This window comes from Struthio camelus, chromosome 15 (assembly GCF_040807025.1).
Source record: "Struthio camelus isolate bStrCam1 chromosome 15, bStrCam1.hap1, whole genome shotgun sequence".
NCBI classification, from domain to species: domain Eukaryota; kingdom Metazoa; phylum Chordata; class Aves; order Struthioniformes; family Struthionidae; genus Struthio; species Struthio camelus.
The window spans coordinates 913,799-932,097 of record NC_090956.1 but is presented as its reverse complement, the minus strand read 5'-3'; the positions used below and the strand labels follow the sequence as shown (position 1 = coordinate 932,097).

The 18,299-nt window shown below is 50.2% G+C and overlaps 1 protein-coding gene across 2 annotated transcripts; it reads right to left on the bottom strand.

Annotated features, from left to right (window-relative positions):
* Positions 1-3,815: 3,815 nt before the first annotated feature.
* SCNN1G (sodium channel epithelial 1 subunit gamma) lies at positions 3,816-17,521 on the bottom strand. 2 transcript variants are annotated; one of them, XM_068908807.1, is made up of 13 exons: positions 17,426-17,521; positions 16,267-16,597; positions 14,938-15,259; positions 14,350-14,543; positions 13,273-13,376; positions 12,659-12,822; positions 9,561-9,659; positions 8,219-8,336; positions 7,614-7,692; positions 7,473-7,530; positions 6,831-6,892; positions 6,554-6,629; positions 3,816-6,111 (listed from the first exon to the last, which is right to left on the bottom strand). In XM_068908807.1, the coding sequence occupies exons 3-13, from the start codon at positions 15,220-15,222 to the stop codon at positions 5,722-5,724; spliced, it is 1,629 nt and encodes a 542-aa protein (XP_068764908.1). In that variant the 5' UTR covers positions 15,223-15,259; positions 16,267-16,597; positions 17,426-17,521; the 3' UTR covers positions 3,816-5,721. The 2 variants fall into 2 exon arrangements, with proteins under 2 accessions (XP_068764908.1, XP_068764907.1); XM_068908806.1 differs by having other exon boundaries at positions 14,938-15,232; positions 17,426-17,518.
* Between the last annotated feature and the right edge of the window lie 778 nt (positions 17,522-18,299).

Here is an 18,299-nt window from a genome sequence, read left to right as displayed (position 1 = left end):
TACCCGCAACTTTCTCCGCTCGAGCGAGCGCAGCGAGGTTCCTCCGCTGCATCGCCCTTCCTTGGGAAGATGGGTTCAGGCTTGTGCGGCGCCGTCCCCCATGAGTCACCGCCGCGCCTCGCCTGCTCTCGGCTTGTTTCAACACCTCCGCTCGGCCTGCCCGCGGCGGCAGCTCCGCGCCCGGGGGGCCGAGGCCGGCGCTCTGCCCGCTGCTCGCGCCCGGCCGCCGCGCCGCCCGCACCCGCCTTGGCGTGGCCCCGCGTGCGGTGGGCTCCGCCGTGGCCCGGCTTCCTCCTCCTCCTCCTCCTCCTCCTCCTCCTCCCCGGCCGGGCGGCGAGGCCGCTGCTCCCCTCTCCGGCTGCGTCCCAGGCCTGCCCGGACGCTCGCAGCTCTTGGGAAGTTTCCCGGAAACGCTGTTTTCGTGGGGACCGAAACTGCGGTTCTCGCCTGGCCCCGCGGAGAAGCGGCCGGGCTGCAGGAGGAGGCGATATCACTGAATCACAGCTTTTACTGCCCGCTGTTCCCATACAGCCGGAGCTGAGTTTCTCAAACGCCTTGAATTTATGATGTTTAGCGTGCGTCAGGCCTGAATCCCTTGCTGCTCCGGGGAACTTTCTGGCGTTTCGGATGACTCGGGAGTTCAGTAATGAATGCAGGATTGAAGTAATCCGTTTCTGAAGCCACCCCGGGATGGCTTTCTGCCTTGCCAGGGCTCATGCAAAGACAAAAGGCGCTACGCCTTTCCTGAGAAGGAAAGGCAGAAAACATCACGAGAAAACCTGTGGTTTTCTAAAGAATTTTAAATGATTATTCATAATAAAAGCTATCGACCAGGACATGTGTCGCTGCTCACCAAGGGGAGAGACTTTGGAGGAACGCTGCAGGGGAATGCCATGTTTCAGCGACTTTGCACTCAATCAAGTTAGATTTTTACTTATTAGGACTGCAGCTAGCAAGGCTAAAGTCTGTCCAGGTAATAAACCTGGTTTCTTGCAGGATTGGCCGTGCTTAATTGGATGTAAGAGGCTTTTCCTTTGCTTTGGGAAGCCTTTCCGAGCGAGCCGTGCCGGCGCGGTCCCCGGACACGGTTCCCGCCGGGCTCCTGCTCCCGCTCCGGGTTCCTCTCCCCGGGCCGGGGCCGGGGCCGGGGGGCAGTGGGTGCCGCTCAGCGCCCCGCGCTCCCGTCTCCCGGCGGCAGGCAGCGCCCGGAGCGCCGCAGCCGGCCAGCAGCGCTGTTCCACGCGGCTCGTGGCCGGGGTCTTGCTGCTTCCCGCAAAGCCCTCGGGGTCAATGAGGTGTACGTAGCTTTTGGAAAACAAACGCTGGGTGGCAACGCGCACCTCTGGCGAACAACCAGGACGCAGCAACGGAGACTTTTTGTTCTGATTTGGCATAGGATTTCGTTGTGAAACTGAACGTCTAATCGGGCCGAGTCGGACTCCTCTTTCCGAGGTTCAGTGCCGGTCGCCCGGGAAGGGCTTTGGACATCTTTCTTGATGAATGTTTCTTAAAAACCGAGTGACGCAATTGCACTAGACCCAGACCTTGCGAGGACGCGTCGAGCCCCACGGCCGGGCGCCTGCTTCGCCTGCTGTCGGCAGGAGGTGGATGGGCTCCCGCGGGGACGTGGGGCGCAGAGAGATGTCTGGGGCGCGTGCACGGGATTTTCTTTCTGGGGTGACTGGTTGCACAGTTAGTAGCTGTTGATTTAATTCAGCTTGGTGCTGAATGAGAATAGGGTTGCTTGGAGAGGTGCCGAGTGACTTGGGTAGCCTGAGAATAAAATGAGTCCGCGTGTGAGCGGTGTCAGCGATGTGGAAGACATTGCACTAAGCTGCCTTAACAGTACCCTTAGACATTACCTCCCTTCCTTGATACTTCCCTCCACAAGGCAGTGAGCGAGCCCTGCATTTTTCTCAGCAAACTGTGCCCTGTCTCTGTCCATCAGTGTGTTGCACATAGAAGCTGAGATGAGAACAGAAGAATTGTGCAATGTCCCGCCTTGCAATATGCGTACTCATTTTTTTTTTCTTCTTTGTTCCAGTGTTCATAAGATGCTGCAGTTTGTAAAAGTTGGAGTCAAAATAAGGTCCAAAATAACTGTCTGCATCTGGAGGAAGTTCATTCGTTACGTATTACTAAGCCAAACCAGGTCCCCTATAAAGGAGCAACAAACTGGAAGGGAAGGAGCAACATTATCTGGCTCAGAAATTTGCTCCAATTTCCACCACTGCTGTAATCATGACTGTTCATGCCTGTGATGCAGAGGAGTAACTGGAAGCGGCCCTGGTGTGAACGTGGGGCTTGCTTTGACTGTGCCAGCATTGTTCTCTCAGTCGGTTTTGCCACTGTTGCAAACGGGGCGAGTCTCGTGTGAGCAGCATCATTACCTGATACTGTCCTGCTTACAAAGGTGATGGAGGTGAGCGACTGTTCGCTCTGAGCGTTTCAGCCTCATCCACTGCAGAGGGGCTTTGAGGCAGTATAAACTGCCTTCGCTTTTTCTCTTGCAGGCTCTAAAGGACTGTCCACCAGTGAAGCTGCCGTGGGACACCTGGGGTTCCAGCATTTGCAGTCACCTTGCTGCTGCCAGGTTGCTGGCTGGCTAGGGCCGGTTTCCGAAAGGCATTTTCACCAGGCACCCGCCCGCGCTGTCAGCTCCTGGCCAGCCGGCGCAGGCCAGCAGCGTGCGGGGTGTTATCTCTTGGACAACCGGCGCTAGGTGGGCACGGCAGCAGCTGCTAGTCCGAGGACTGCTGTGCCCGTAGAAGTGGAATGTCTTTTGAGAATGACTTATTTTAAATTAGCCCTTAACCCAGGCTATGAAGTGTAAAAGAAAGCCTAAGTGTTTATCTAGGCAGTCTGAAGATGACAACACAGCTGCGGAGGTTTGCACTGGTAGCGGTGGTGGGAAGGAAAGAAGCAGACACAATGTGTTTTCCTAAAGGTCAGATCTGCAGCTCTTCTGCATAGCTTGAGCGCAGGCACCCGCCTCAGCAGCCCATGCAGTCAGGAACGTCCGTCTGGCACGTCTCCTGATTCCTTGGGTTGCGTTGGCAGGGAAGAACTTTGATTTAGAGCAACATGATCTCTTTATGCCAAGGACTTGTTTGAGCATTGCCTGGAAGATCCCTCACAGGTTCATTGACCCCACAGCTCATGCACGGGGCGGGTTGTGTTTCTCCTCTGGATATTAGATGCCTCCCTGAGGAGCCGTTGGTACGGGTGAGCAACCTGGTGTCATCCACGCTCAGTGACTCCCATCCCAGCACCCTGAGCAGCGTTCTGGGAAATGGCATCAGAGGCCCTCTGTGGTTGCTGCCGTTCCCTATCCGGCACAGCCATCCCTCTCCGCCCTCCGTAGGGGATTGGAGAGGTGTCTCCTGCGTGAACCTGCCCGAGCGGAAAGGCTGTGGGGAAAGGCCAGGCTGGAGAGCGGCCCTGGGTGCGCAGTCAGCACCGGTGGGCACGTGGCGCAGCCGCAGGCTGCTCAAGCTCATGTGTGCACGGTCGTGGCGCTCGCCGCCCCATCGGGTGCTCGGGGCACTTGCTGTCGTGTTGTTTCTTGCTACGAGGCACTGCTGCTTGGAGAGGAGAGCCAGCACGGCCTGCTCCCGAGCTGGGACTAGCTGGGCTTTGCAGAAAAAGCCCTCCTTCTGCAGAGGGGCCCTGGGGCGCTGGGCCTGGCCACTCTGCACCGCTGAGTGCGCAGCAGCCCTGGGGAGGGCACAGGCAAGTCTCCTAATGTCTTCGGATGCCTGCGTGGAAGTTAACTCATCTCTTGCTGATTTAGGAAAAAGGAAGAAGCAGTTATTCAAAAATATATTTTTATTTTTCAGTTTATCGTCTATTTAAATAATCCAGTTAAAATATGTTTTATTGCACATTAAAGAACCTTTCTAGATTCTCACTGTTCTATGTAAAATAAGTTTATATAGAGAGAGAAAGCGAGAGAGAGAGACCGTTACGCATGCACGCACACACACACAGACATACACACGTGTTCCACAAAAGCCCTAAGCAGCCAGGCCAGTGTAGGCTACCTTCCTCCTCACGTCTCTACAGTGTGCTCTAATCAGCTAGAAACAGGCTGCGGTAGGGAAAAGCTGGGAGGAGGATTTGGAGTTGGGGAGGGATTCTGCCACCGAGACCGTGTGGACGCCTGGACGCTGAGGCTGTCACGACACAAGCGCGTTTGCAGCCATGCGGCGCAGGCGGTCCCCGCTCCCCTTGCTGCTGCTCCCTTGGCCTCGGGAATTGTGCTGGGGCACTCGTCTGTGCAGCAGCACAGCAAACTTGAGCAGAGAAATGAGCCTGGTGGAAGGTAAACTACCATTTTGGGAAGATAAGCTACAGCTTTTCTTTGCATTCAGACCTGCTGCCAATGCAGCCAGCTGGCATTTCTGCTGCTTGACTGGGAGGTTGCAGAACTAGACCCTGAGCGCTCTTGTTCACGGATGCAAGGCAGGAAATTCCAGTGACGAGGGCTCGCCTCCATGCTAAGGATGGGCACAGGCAGCAACCTTTAATGACAGGCACGCAAACCCAATGACTGGCTTTTGTCTCCGTGGTTGCAGCGCGGGGAGGGTCCGGCTTGGAAGAATTAGCACAGCTCTGTGCACGGGCGGCAGGATATGGGTGTCGACACCGGAGTGTGGACCAGGGCAGTGTCACCGAGCTTAACAACATGCAGGCGGAGCAGATGTATCCTCCTTCCTTCAGGGGCCAGGCGGGGAGCCCAGTGCAGCTCCAGCGACCGCTGCGGCTCTGCCTCCTCCCCGGCCCCGCAGTGCCGCCGGGGGCCGGCGCCGGAGCCGGTGCGCGGGCGGATGAACCACCGGGTGGCTGCGGGAAGAAAGTCCTCACCTGGGGATTGAGCAGGAAGATGAGAATTCAGCTCTCTCTGAGGCTTCTGGGAAGTCAGGCGTCCGAGGCCACGCGCTGCTTAATGACCTACTCTGAGGATGTATTTAGCGTCTGGCTTGAGCGATGTTAAATGAAACAAGCTTGCAGAGTATGCAGTTCATTGTTGTGCTCCAAATTAGATTTCGTACACTTTAAAATTACCATTTCGGGATGACTTAGGTTCTTTTACTGAAGCTGTGTAATAACTTACTCTACAAGCAAATCTATTACTATCCTAACTTTTCATCTCAGACTAAAGAGCTCCTGAAACCACTTTGGAATCAGATCACTAATCAAAATTCAAACTGAGAGCTTCTCTTTCATCCATTTTGTGCTCTTCCCAAAGCTCTTTCCCCTTCCTACAAATGTCATGCCACATTCCTGAAAGCCCTGGGTTTTTCCCACAAGTCAAGCCACACAGCAGAGAGCAATTAGCATTAATAGTCAATGTGGCATCAATCTTCTGCTGTGGAGTAATTCCTGCCCACATACAATGGGGTGTGTGCACAGTTTGTTGCTAACGTATGCCTCTGTCTGGCAAGACATCCCAGCTCAGTGCCACATCCTGCTCTAGCCATCTCCTGCAATAATTAACTTGAGAATTGATGTTGTTTGAAGTTCTTAATGTCTCTGAGCCCTCAGCTTTTGTGTCTGAGCTTTGCCTAGAGACGCTTTGACCGCAAGTTCAATCCCTGAATAAGGGTCTGACCCAACAACCCTTCAGTGCTTGCTTGGGTGTGTGCCTTTCACCCCTGGACACACGGGTCCAGCATCCACTTCTTATTTTGGCATCTCGATGAGCGGATAAACAATGCATCAGTGTTGCCCAACATCTAGCGTATCAGGCAGCTGTTCTGTGAACGCAGTCTCTAGCCGCAAAGTGCTGTAATTGGGTGGAGGAGTCCTGGGCAGGTGGTTCTCCTGGGGCAGTGGTAAGCGAAGGGCAGTGTTGAAGGTGGGCAGGTCCTCATCGATGCACACAGGGTTATCATGGCCTTCTCTGTCCAGATCACTGGCCTGAGATGGCTTCCCCACCTGTTCTCTTTTCCGGTCGTTCCACCATTTCTTTGTCTTTTGCCATCGCCGCCGCATTACGATGGAAAGTGAATCAATGAAGAAAACCTCCACAATCTCAATGACACAAACAACTGAGCAGCTCATCCAAAGGCCCAGCTGGCCTCCAAAGTTGGAAAGAAGAATGACAAGCTGGAAGAGAAGGGAGCACAAGGTTATCGACTCCTTTGGGAGACCGGCAAGCGTCCACGTATCGCTGTTACAGTCAGCTGGGAAGCTGCGCTAAGCTGGGGCTGCAAGGGAAGCACTACAAAATACTGCGGGCCCTTCCTCCGCCGTATCCATTATCCTTTCTTGCTCTGCTCTACTTCAACAGGATGCTAATTCTATGTTTATTCTAGGTGGCCTGCAGGCTGCCCACATGACTTGGGACGAAATAGTTTGAAAAGCTGCTCTGGATAGAAGACTGCAAAGGGCAGGACTGGAAGCCCCAGGGTGCATCACCTGTGGATGGTTTCCTGCCTCTGCCTGGTTGGGACCACTTCTGTGGCTAAACGAAAATTTCTAGCCTGTCAAAGAGGAAGAGGCACATTCTCCTGATCCTGAGCACACAGGAATCACTACATTTACTTACCGTGTTGGCAGGATTCTCTGAAATGAATCTCTCATTCAGGTCTTTGTAAAACACCATGAGATTTGCTAGGTCTGTTCTGAGAAGGAAAGCAGAAGGGAGGTTGAGGGTTTAGTAAAACAATAACATGAAACATACTGAAAAACTATGCAAATAACCAGTTGGACCAGTAGGGCTGGGCCGCTCTAAGGGAGCTTTTTCCCCAATTGCCATCATTAGGGCTGCTGAGATTATATCTGAGCTTGAGGTGCAGGCTAGAAATACATAAATGGAAACTTACTTGTTTAACTTCTTGTTGATTTTCTGCCCTTTGTCCCAAGAGAGAACTCGAAGCATCCAGTCCTGGAAAAGTTAAAGAAAATAATGCTATACCTGTGACTTGTGCAGAAATTCCCTGGAAAGAGAGGTCACATTTCATACCTACTTAGACCAGGTTTGGCTCCAGAATGAAATGCATGTGATGGGCAGCTGTCCCCAAGAAGATCTCTCAGCCCACAAGCCAAATTTTTGTTTAGATGGTGAATTCTGTGATTATGTGATTCTGTGTAACTCGTTTAGGGGAATCCTGGCGGTGGAAGCGTCTCACACTACAGACTGATTCTCTGGGAGGCGCATCAGAGAGGTGCTAACAAATATATCAGGGACCCCTTGCTTCTGTGTTGAACCCCTGGATTTATTTAGGCGCCTCTATATTGCCATGCTGCTCTGGCTCAGCAACTTGCACCCGAACAACGAGAGCTGCTTCCGGCAGGCTGCTGAGGATCCCCGCGAGGTGAGAGCAGCAGGGCCGGCAGCACCCTCCAGCAAAGGGAGAAACAGTCTGACAAAGTCTCCTGGGCCAAGGGCCACGGGGGCAGGTGGCTGGGAATACTCCCTGGACCCTGCCTGGGAGAGGTCAACCTAAGCAAAATTGGGAACTGACCTCAGACACTGTAGATGGCCACTGGGCGATGCTGGTGGTGAGGGCCCACTCCTTGAAGCTGGAGAGAAAGGCAGGCTGTTAGCTGTAAGCGTGAACTCCTGCACGCGCAGCGTTTTCTTTCTAGTGTTGGGCAGGACTTACCTGCAGGCGTCTTTGCAAATTTGCTGACAGCCCAGCTGCTCCTTCACAAATTTTTCATGCAGCCTGTAGTAGCAGTACACTGCAATAAGAGAACAAGGTGGGTGTTTGAGAAGCCAGAAGGAGAAGCAGTGATCTTTTGCTGCCTGTGCTGGAGTGGGGCTGCTGGCATGCGGATGGCCTGTGTGCCTCAGGCCTTAGCTTTCACCTACGTGATGGGGATAACAAGATTTCCCCTATGAATATTGCAAAATCCTCTGGGTAGTGGTTGTCACTTGCTATACGCATGCAGCATTGCCTCACACAGTCAAGTCCTCAGCTCAGCACTTCTGGATGTGCACAAATAACAAGCACATAGAAAAACTCCCAGGGACAAATTGATTTAAAGGAGAAAGGCAGTTTCCAGGCTCCGTGATATGAGGCATTAGGAGAGCTAAGGCAGATCCCCCCTCTTTTTCTGGTCAGTTGTGCACCTGAGGTGACAATCCGATGGTAACCTGGTTTGTGACACCTGGGGATGGTGCTGCGGAGGGACATGGCTGGCAGCAGGGCACCTGCTGATTGAAGGAAATGCAATGTGGGAGGTGTTTGAATGACGGGGAACTTACTCCAGTTGGGGTTTTTCTTGTAGTTGCAGTACTCTGCCCCAGCAGGTAAGGGCTGTGCATACTGGGCGCAGCCGCAGGAGTCTACCATGGCCTTCTGGAAACAGGAGTGCAGGCAAATCTGGAGGGAGATAAACCAAGGGTTGGGCATCCAAGAAACACCTATTGCTGCATTCTGCCTCCCCTGTCGTTTCTGGAGCTCCAAGCTCCAGACTCCCATTCACCTAAAAATGTTCTGTTTATGACTAGTGGCAAGAAGATGGAAACCTCTTCCCCAAGGACTTCAGCCTCCTTTGCCTGAAATATAAACAAACACAGGCAGAAAGTGCCATGGAAGGTAAAGACTGGAATGTGAGAAATAAAAATGCAACCCCCTCTGAGTGGGGGCTTCTGTGAATCCCCTCCATTTCCTTCATAGTCCTCAAAAGCTTCAGTATTGTAGTTGTTCTTCCCATGGCCAAGGAGAAGGTACTTCTAATCCATGAATCAACAACTAGGTGTGGGGAAGTGACTCACTAGTGAAAACGTTCACAAGTTCAACTAATTTGTGTTGGTGCATGTTTGGAGACTGAGAATCGTTAGGATTAACAGGGCAGTGGACTCGTTGCTTTGTGCTGAAATGATTAATCAGTTGGAACACGCAGGAACTAAAACTTTATTCTAGAATTTCTAGTAGTCAAGTCTTTTGTTCCCAGTCCCAGCTCTCCTGAGCCCTGAGTTTCAGTGAAATACTTTTATTAAAAACCTGGGATAATGTCCATGTGATCTGACCTGGCACTACATCACAGTAGATTTCATTTATAATACCCCATAAAATAAAAATCCACCTAGGCACAGGATTTAGAGAAGACAGCAGCAAATATAATTATGGTTCTTCAAACGGAGGGTGCCAGAACACCTGACACTCTCCAAGAGGACCCAATTACAGAAACCATGCAAAATTAGTGGAAACTTACTCTGTAAACATCCTGCTATCTGGATACTGATTAGATGGTATCTGTTATTCTTGGAGTCCTAAAGGTCACAATTTCTGGCTTCAAGGGTTACTAAGCTGCAACATTTACTTGGCCAATATTTTCCAGTCTCACATTGCTTGAAAATTGCCTAATGAGCTAATGTTCTCTCTTTATCTAACAGAGTGCCTAAGGGAACTTCAAACATCAACCACTTAGGAATAAAACTTGGATTTCAAAAAGTGCTGGGGCATTTTATATCAGTGATTAAAAGCAGTGACCCTGTGCCTGGACTGTTAACAGTCTCAGATCCTGAACTACAGACTATTGTAAAGCTTTTTAGGAAGATAGTTTTCAAGTGACTGAAAAAACCAAATGCAACAGAGATTTACCTGGAGTGAGTAGCTCTTGTTATAGAGATTTTCCACCGGTATGTCAGCACCAGTCTCTGTGCAGTCACTGTAGGGTTTGCTGAGCTTGCGAGACCGAGTCTGAGAATCAGAAAAGAACAAATCTTGGTTTGGGATACCACAGGGGAACCAAAGGATTTAATAGTATGGCAGTTCAATACAATTCCAAAACTGGAAGTGATGGAGCAGGTTTGAACTTTATATTTTGCCATCTCAAATGATTTGTCAGTCACTTGTCAAAACAAGAGTTTTGTTTGGTTTAGCATCCATTTCCCCAAACATTGCTGTAGCTGGATTATCTGGTGTCTTTGCTGAACACCTCTGCAGGAGTGCTGAGACTGTAAAACGGTAGCAGTGAGGATTTTTCTTAAAGCAGAGTAATTCATACACATGCTTTCTCTCATTGCAAAGTCCTAGTGACCATGCATCATTTACCCTGTGGAGAAACAATCTGGTGGTTTTTTTGCTGTGAAGACCTGCACTGTTCTGAGCTGTCGTTGCACCGGCTGCTCCTGTTCTGTGGATAAAACAGCACTTCAGGCTTCACTAGTGCTCAAAAGCACCTCTCTAAAATCACGCTGAATAAAATGTTTGTATCTCCTTCAGGACTTTTTCCATGAACTGCTTTGACCCTTCCTCTCCTTTGAATACTAACAGCTTTTCCTGTTCTGCAATCTCTGCTCGGAGAAAAGAGTTCTGAAATTCCAAGAGCTGTGCGTGCAAGGTCTGCGGAGAGCGGGGCTGGGAGCTCCCCAGCGCACAAGACTCGATTCAGTTTACACTGTCTGCTTCCTACGGACTGCCTTGCCCCCCTCAGCCCTAAACTCTTACTATCTTTCTGCAGTATTTGCCCCCTTTAAAAAAAAAAAAAAAAGAGTGGCCTGAAACAACAAGAAATGTCACACATTTAAAAATCCATTCACCTATACTTTCTTTCTATATAGAGTTTAAATTAGTGACTGATCTTGCAAAGGATATAATTAGCAGGAACCTGATAAATGCTTGCATACATTGAGGACGGTGACTGTACAGGCTATTGGGGTCAAACCTGATAGCAAGCGTTACCATTTTTATCTGCAAAGCACTAAACACAGCTACGGCACTGTAGAAATGCTAAGGCTTTATAATCATGGCTTCTACGATAGAAGGCTATTGCATGTATGGTGCAAGTCACTTTTTGTAGAAAGATGCTCAAATTGCTCTTTGGACGGAACACAGAAATATGTGATATCAACATTAAGAGATGTGGAAACTTCTGAAAACTGAATGAAACCAGCCTTTACTATTCTTTTAACTTCTGTGGACAATCTAATGCTGGGATACCTGCCTCAGAGAGCCTGCTGCTGTATCTTCTGGCAGATGATGGATCCTTTGTATAAAATTTTTTGCCATGGCATACGCTCCTGCAAAAGCATACTTGTTCATTCAGGTATCGAAATAATTTCCAAACCAAATATTTAACTAAAGCACTGAAACTCCTACCAAGTAATGCCTTGTTTGCATTCCAGACATCTTGGAGTATTTTTCGAGTGGGGAGGGAGTTGTAGTACACAGCAGAAATATATGACCGATAACCTAGACACTGATGTTTGCATTTGAAAAAGAGGAATTGCTGTATTCAAGCCTACTGCATGCAGTGCTGTGCGCGGCACATGTCCACTCTGCCTCCTTCACTTATTTGGATGCAGGTATAGGGACTGATGGGGACTCTTGGTTGTGCAGCCCTGTCCTGACAATCGCTGCTCTCCCTGCCAGGCCCTCTAGGAGTCTTCCTTTAGTGGCAATGCAGTGATCACCAACATGCAGGCTTTTGCTTTGGGTCCAGAAATTGAGTCCAGCTTCTATTTCAGCCGATATGTTAAGATGCAGTCATGGCAAATCTCTTAAACATAGCTACCAAGACATGTTCGATCTTGTTTTTTATATTGTATGCAACAGTTCAAATCTACCATGCCAAGAAAATATTAAATTAAATATTGAGACTCTATCTGCAGTGACTTTCTACTGTATGGTATAATAGTTATAAAAGAAACACACTTTTGTGAGACTTTGCCTCCGCTCCACCCTTTTTGTTCTGATACCTTTCATTCAGTTTTTGTTTGTCAGGTAGCATTTGTCCCTGCTGTTAGACCCAGCAGTCAGTTTTCCAGACAGCTGGAAGATATTTAGCTATTTGCACATTTACAACTGGCAGCCCTGTTTTTAATGTCTTTTCTAATGCATGAACTACCTAGACTTGGCGCACCCAGTCAGGACAGATAAGCAGGTTAGCTGATGCATCTGAGCCAACCATCAGTAAAGAAATGGCAAAACTAAATTGCTCACTTAACAGCCCATCCAGATGAAAGGGGAAAGTTTGCCTTGCCCTGATGGCACTGCTTTCACTTCTCTACAACGGAAAGAAGCCCCTTAGGTCAAATGCCTTGTCTGCACTACACTAATTGGGGATTTTTGGAGCACCACACTCCAGCCCTTCCCACCCTTGCTGACAACACTGGCAGGTCGCTTCACTGAGCCGGCAAAGGCAGAGGGCTCCTGCCCACATGGTTTTCCTTGCAGCCAGGAGAGTGAGAAATCAAACAGAATGAGGCTCTCTTATACCCACAGAACGGTTATGTGGGTTGTGCTTTAGTTGTCTCTATAGACCTGACTCTACTATGTTACCTACAGCTTTATCTCTTCTCTTCTGATCTGAGAATGTGCGTGGGATGCCAACACATCTGCACGCTGCAAAAGCAAAACAGGGCATTTCACAGCACCTCGGTGGTTGCAGATTTTGCTGTGAAAAACAAAAAATGCTCGGGAAAGCCAAGGGGTAGGAGAAAAGGGAGAAGAAACAAAATCCTCAGCAGCTCTTTGGTTTTTAAAGATCTCGTTTTCCAACAGCCCCATAGCAAGGGAAAAAAGTTCAGAAAAGTGCTACCACAGGATTTTCCTCGGGGCGCTTCAGATGTACAAGCGTGAGGTATTAGATGCTTTTCCAACTCCTGGCTAATGTTCATACATCATATCAGACCATATTTCCATCTGCTTCAAGCGAATGGTGCTGTGCACCTTGAAACAACATTGCTGTCACTCACAAAGTGCATCCCTATGGAGGTTGCTGCTGCTGTCTCGATTTCTGTGCCGATGTCTTCAATAAAGGGATATTCATTTTGGTCATGGACAATGATCTTGGCCCCTGTTGACGTCACCAGGAAAGGGTTGTAGTCTGCTTCATCTATATACAGAACAACCTGCAGTCCTGAAGAACAGAGACATGGCAGGAGCAGAGTTACACCAGAGCCATTTTTTCTAGTCAGGGGGGGCAGCGCAGTTTACTTAATATTATCTAGCCTGAAGTAGAACTGTAACAAGCACGTGATGCCTTTGCAATGCTAAACTGAAACATTTGCAGCAAGTAACGTCCCTCTGCAGACCCTAGCACAACAAATAATAAATGCCTCCTTAGAATGTAGCTGAAACTTATTTTTAAATGTTATATAACTGGGAAGCAGTGATTTCAGATGGAAAACATTAGTGATGCAATGATATTATCTTTGTATTCTCTGGCAATAATTTGCACTAGTTCAAACAAGCATTTCCCCAATCAGATCGTACATCTAGAGCCAACACATCAATCACTCTCCAGTAGGATCCAGTTCGCTGAACCGCTTGTTATCTAATAGTTCCTCTACAAACTAAGTTTCCTTACCGTACTCACTGCCTCCTGTGGAGGTGCTCAGGATTGTCCCATTTTCTCCACTGTTGAAGGTGTAGCAATTGCCATGCAGTGGATGATGGAAACGAGTGAAGTGCCTAAAAGAAATCAAATATTGTTACGTTGCCCTCTGCAGCTTTAACTGTCTGCAGCAGAGACTTAATGGAATTGGATTTTTTTTTTTTGGCAGCGACTTAGCAGGATTGTTTTTTTTCTTTTTGTCAGGCACTTTATTTGCTGAAAAGTGTGGGGTTTTTTCTTAATATCTTGAAACTAGACGGAACTATGACCTGTTTTAATAGCATCAGGAAATTAAAATTGTACAGGCATTTCATGTGGGAATAGGGATGGAGAGGGTCGGAGAAGCAGATTTACAACAGAAAAGTAGTGGGCCGGGGGACAGAGTCCTCTTGTATTCAACTCCCAAGTGTCTAAAGGAACATGAATCCTCATTTTTTCAGGAAAAAAAGGTCTTTGCCACTGTCATTTAAGGGAGGCTGAGGACACCCTGATGATTGAAGCACATTTATGTCTTACCTGTGAACCACCCCTCCCATCCAAGCAAAAGTCTTTATCCCAAGAAAATTTGTGATGCATTTGCACTAGTACAGACACAAGCAAAATGCTTTCAGTAAAGACTCAGCTATACCTGCTAAGCAGTGAGTTACAGTGCGGTTTGCTTTGCACACGACAGTTGGGAAGTTGCTAAAGCCATGTAAAAATGCAATTTTATGCCCTCAACTGCACGGGGGGACTCTGCCGTCAACCCCCAGTATTATGGGATGATTCTCCTGCTACCAGGACACATGGAATCGCACTGCCAAAATCACGAGCAGGTAGATCTGACTCTGTCAAGAAAATAAGGGTTTCTCTGAAATGTGGACAGTGCAACACTCAGATAAATGAAATCAAAGAGCATAATTAAACTGCACAAAGCTTTGAATGTTTGCTTTCATTTAAAAATGAAAGTGGTCCTTTGCTGTAATTCAGCAAATAGCAAATACTCAATTCCTACATACTGTATATTTAGAAACAAGCTGTTAAACCGGCAGGTATTTTCTGTGCACTGACCTTTTGTCACAAGATAGGCCATCAAAGAAACATGTCAGTAGAAGGTCATCAGCAGAATAACTCAATTTTTCTTTAGTTTCCAAGGGAATTTGTGCCATGATGTTCATGTAATGCAACTTGTACCATTCTTGGATAGCATTAACGCCAGAACTGAATGTATAAAGGGCACACTCACTGCTGTTGTTTGCATCGCACTAGTAATTACAAAGAGGAAAAAGCACTCTTTTCAGATGAAAAGAAAATATGTATTCAATAAAGTATGTGTGACGTAGTTTCTTTTTCACAGTAAAAATCAAGCATGAAGTTCTAGTGGCAGCCAGGGGACAAAGGGGCCCCAAAAACCTTTCATTCATCAAAGGAAAGGTCACGGGTGGCACTAAGTCTGTTTTGGCTAGACTTCAGGAAGGCATTTCTCTTCCGGAGGGTTGCAGATGAATCTGCAGGCAGCCACGGATGCATGGCAGAAGAGTTTTATTCACTATAACACCATCTACGCAAGCAAGGAAATCGGTGTGTGTGACACCAACCCATAATACCTATCCCTTGCCTCCACAAGGAACTTACTGTCCAAGGAAGCATGACGCTTACCAGCTGAAAGCCGATGATATCATTTGACTCCCCGGAGTTCACTATGGATGAATCTTTGTGAAAAACATTGCCCTCAATTTTCCTCTTCTGGCCACTGCGAAGGTCGGTAACTGTCCTAGAGAAGTCTTCAAATTTCAGCAGTGGGATCTGTTTGAAGAATTCACTCCCTGTGGTGTTTCTGTCACCAACCGAACGACGCACCTTGGATTTGCCCTCTGAAAATCCATAGAAAGTCTCCAAAGCATTTTTTGTCTCTTTGTCCAATTCAGATAAATAGTCTTTCATTGCACTGTACCTGCGTTAGAGAAAACGCAATATAAAACTACATGTCATTCATCTCATCTAACCACTTAATTGCAGTATTTTGTCCACTGCACTGTGAAACTAATCACCCAGGACAGAATTTTTTGTCACACACTGACCATGAATGCTTTCTTTCTTGGTATTATATGAATTTAAATCCGTGTGGGCAGGCGCAGTTATGCCCCCTGGGAGATCTCGAAGAACGGACCATCATAAGCAAAATAGACCGAGCTACGGAGAAAGTGCTCGCAGACTCCCAAGCTCCTTGAAGATTTTGTTAGTAAGCTCAAGGATACAGTGCATGTTCCAGGGTATTACCACAAGGAGAAGAATTGTAAAACACAAGAAAGATCAAAGAGGTCGACAGGAAATATAAAAGAACTCAGCTGGGAAAATCTGACTACTGCATCGGTGATAATACAATCTAAGATGCAGATTCCTGGAGACAAGAGGGACCCAGAGAGTTGAAATGCCCGGAGGGACTGTGATGGACAGCTGACAGCAGAATAGACATCAATGTAAAGTGTAATTAGGCAGGAAAAAACAGCTTAATTGTTGATTGTTAATGTCAAAGCATCCTATAAGGAATAAAAAAAAAAAAAAAGAAGAAGAAGAGGTGACAGATGTCCCCTGTTCTTCAGGAAATGGCATTGTTTACTACCCTTGAAACTCCAGTCCTGCGAAAAGGGGAATTTAAAGAGAACCACAGAAATGATCAGGGTCTGCCTTGAGCTGAAAGCTAAATAGACCTAGCAGGCAGTAAGTGAAGGATGTGATGATAATCTACAAGTGTCTGAAGAGCATTAGCACAGAGGTAGGTACATTATTCAAAGTGCTGTAGAGGGAAAACTAACAGTAAGGAAAGACTGCTGAAGAGCAGCACTGCAGAGCAAAAAGCTGATGGAAGGTTTGGTGCTAGAACAATTAAGAGAAGATGAATTTAGAAGAGAGCTGCCTGCATGGGTCCCTCATGCACGAAGCGGGCTTGCCAGGACGGGCAAACCTCCCAGGAACCGTATGTCTTACTTGTAGGGGTTGATGTTGCAAATGGTGACGGCCGGGAAGGGCAACTTCTGGAACTGGACCGTGACGGACACTGAAGCGCTGTAATAGTTCATGAGGAGCTCAGCACACTGCCACAGGATCAGTCCAACAGCACTCAGAGTTAGCAAAATCCAGATGAACCTGCGCAAGCGTCCCCTGGACACCACAATGCGCCGACAGCCGTGCGTGTTGGTATTCAAACAGTACCACTTCATCAGTTCACTGAGCGTTGGAGCCTGGGGGCCTGTCACTGGCAGCGTCTTCTTAATCTTGGCTGTGATCTTCTTCCCAGGAGCCATGGCACAGGCTGCAGCTGGAGAGAGAAAACGCGCCTGAGAACTGCTGGCAACTGCTGGCCACGTCCCTAAAGCAGGCAGAGCAGGGACACGCACACGCGGCACGCAATCGCCACCCGCCTATCTCCCAAGTGCCGCTGTTTGGACAAAGTGGCAGACAGGTTGGTCAGGTCAACACCTATGGGTACAATCCTGCAAACAGGAGCTCAGGGTAGGTAAACAAGTCTGTGATGAATGTGAGGGATGTTAAATGGGACTTCCAGGCTTGCGATCACTCCTATGGCGACACACAGCACAATGTCCAGCCCAGCACCTCCCAGATGACGTTTTGGGGCTGGGGCTGGGAGTGCGGAGATGCAGGTGAGAGACCTCGGGTGGTGGGCAGGCTGCAGCATGGGAAAACGTGGGGGACTGGGATGCCCAGACACCGCAGGACAGTGTCGCCTCTGCTCCTGCCACCAGCTCCCTCAGACTGTTCTGCAGTGTTTCTGCGTATTTTACAGCCAGAAACTGTCAGTGCCCCATTTATGTGACAAACAGCACAACTCCTGCGCTGACTGACTGCGCTCAGTCGCTTCCCCTCGAGCTGCAGCCGGAAGGAAAGCCGCAGAGCAGCCCAAATCCAGCAGGTCCAGCAAGATGCGTCCCTTTCTAGGGATTTTAAAAGCCGGGAAATAGCACTTTCCGGGGGGGGGGGGGGTGGATCGCATCTTCGAGGTGAGCCCGTGGCTGCGGCGGACCCAGCTCCGCAAGGAGCCGACGGGTCCGTGGCGCCCCGAGCCGTACCCCGGTGCCGGCCCGTCCCGTCCCGTCCCCCCCCCGCCGTACCCCGGTGCCGGCCTCACCTCGGCCGCCTGCCGTGCCCGACGGGGCCATGCTGCGCTCCCGGCCCCGGCGCCGCTGCCGATGGCGCGGCCGGCGGCCGCCGCGGCACCTACCCCGCCGCCCGCCTCCGGCCGGCCCGCCCCGGCCCCGGCCCCGGCCCGGCCCGGCCCGGCCCGGCCCCGCCGCCGCCGCCCGCCCGCCCCGCTCCGCTCCGCGGGCGCGCAGCGCCGCCAGCCGGCGGGCCCCGCGGGGGGCGGGCGGCGCGGCTCCGGGCGGCCGGCGGGGGGCTCCGGGCAGCCGTCGAGGAGCTCCGGGCGGCCGGCGGGGGGCTCTGGGCAGTGTCAGGGGGCTCCAGGCAGGCGTCGAGGGGCTCCGGGCGGCCGTCGGGGTGCTCTTTGCAGTGTCGGGGGGCTCCGGGCAGCCGTCGAGGTGCTCTGGGCAGCCGGCGGGGGGCTCCAGGCGGTGTTGGGGGGCTCCGGGCAGTGTCAGGGGGCTCCAGGCAGCCGTTGGGGGGCTCCGGGTGGCCGTCTGGGGGCTCTGTGCGGTGTCGAGGGGCTGTGTGTGGCTGTTGGGGGGCTCTGGGCAGCTGTCAGAGGGCTCTGGACAGTGTTGGGGGGCTCTGGGCGGTGCTGAGGGTCTTTGTGTGGCTGTTGGAGGTCTCTGTGCGGCTACTGGGGGGCTCTGTGCAGTGTCGGGGGGTTCCTGGCAGCTGTCAGGGGGCTCTGGGCAGTGTTGGGGGGGGTCTCTGTGCAGCTGTCAGGGGGCCTCTGTGCGGTGTCAGGGGTCTCCGTGCAGGCAGGTTGTTTCAGCTCCAGCTCTTCTGCTCGGATGGCAGGTTCTTCAGAGCAGAGACTTTCTCCACTGTGTGCGTGGCAGTGGGCCTGGGTCATCTCC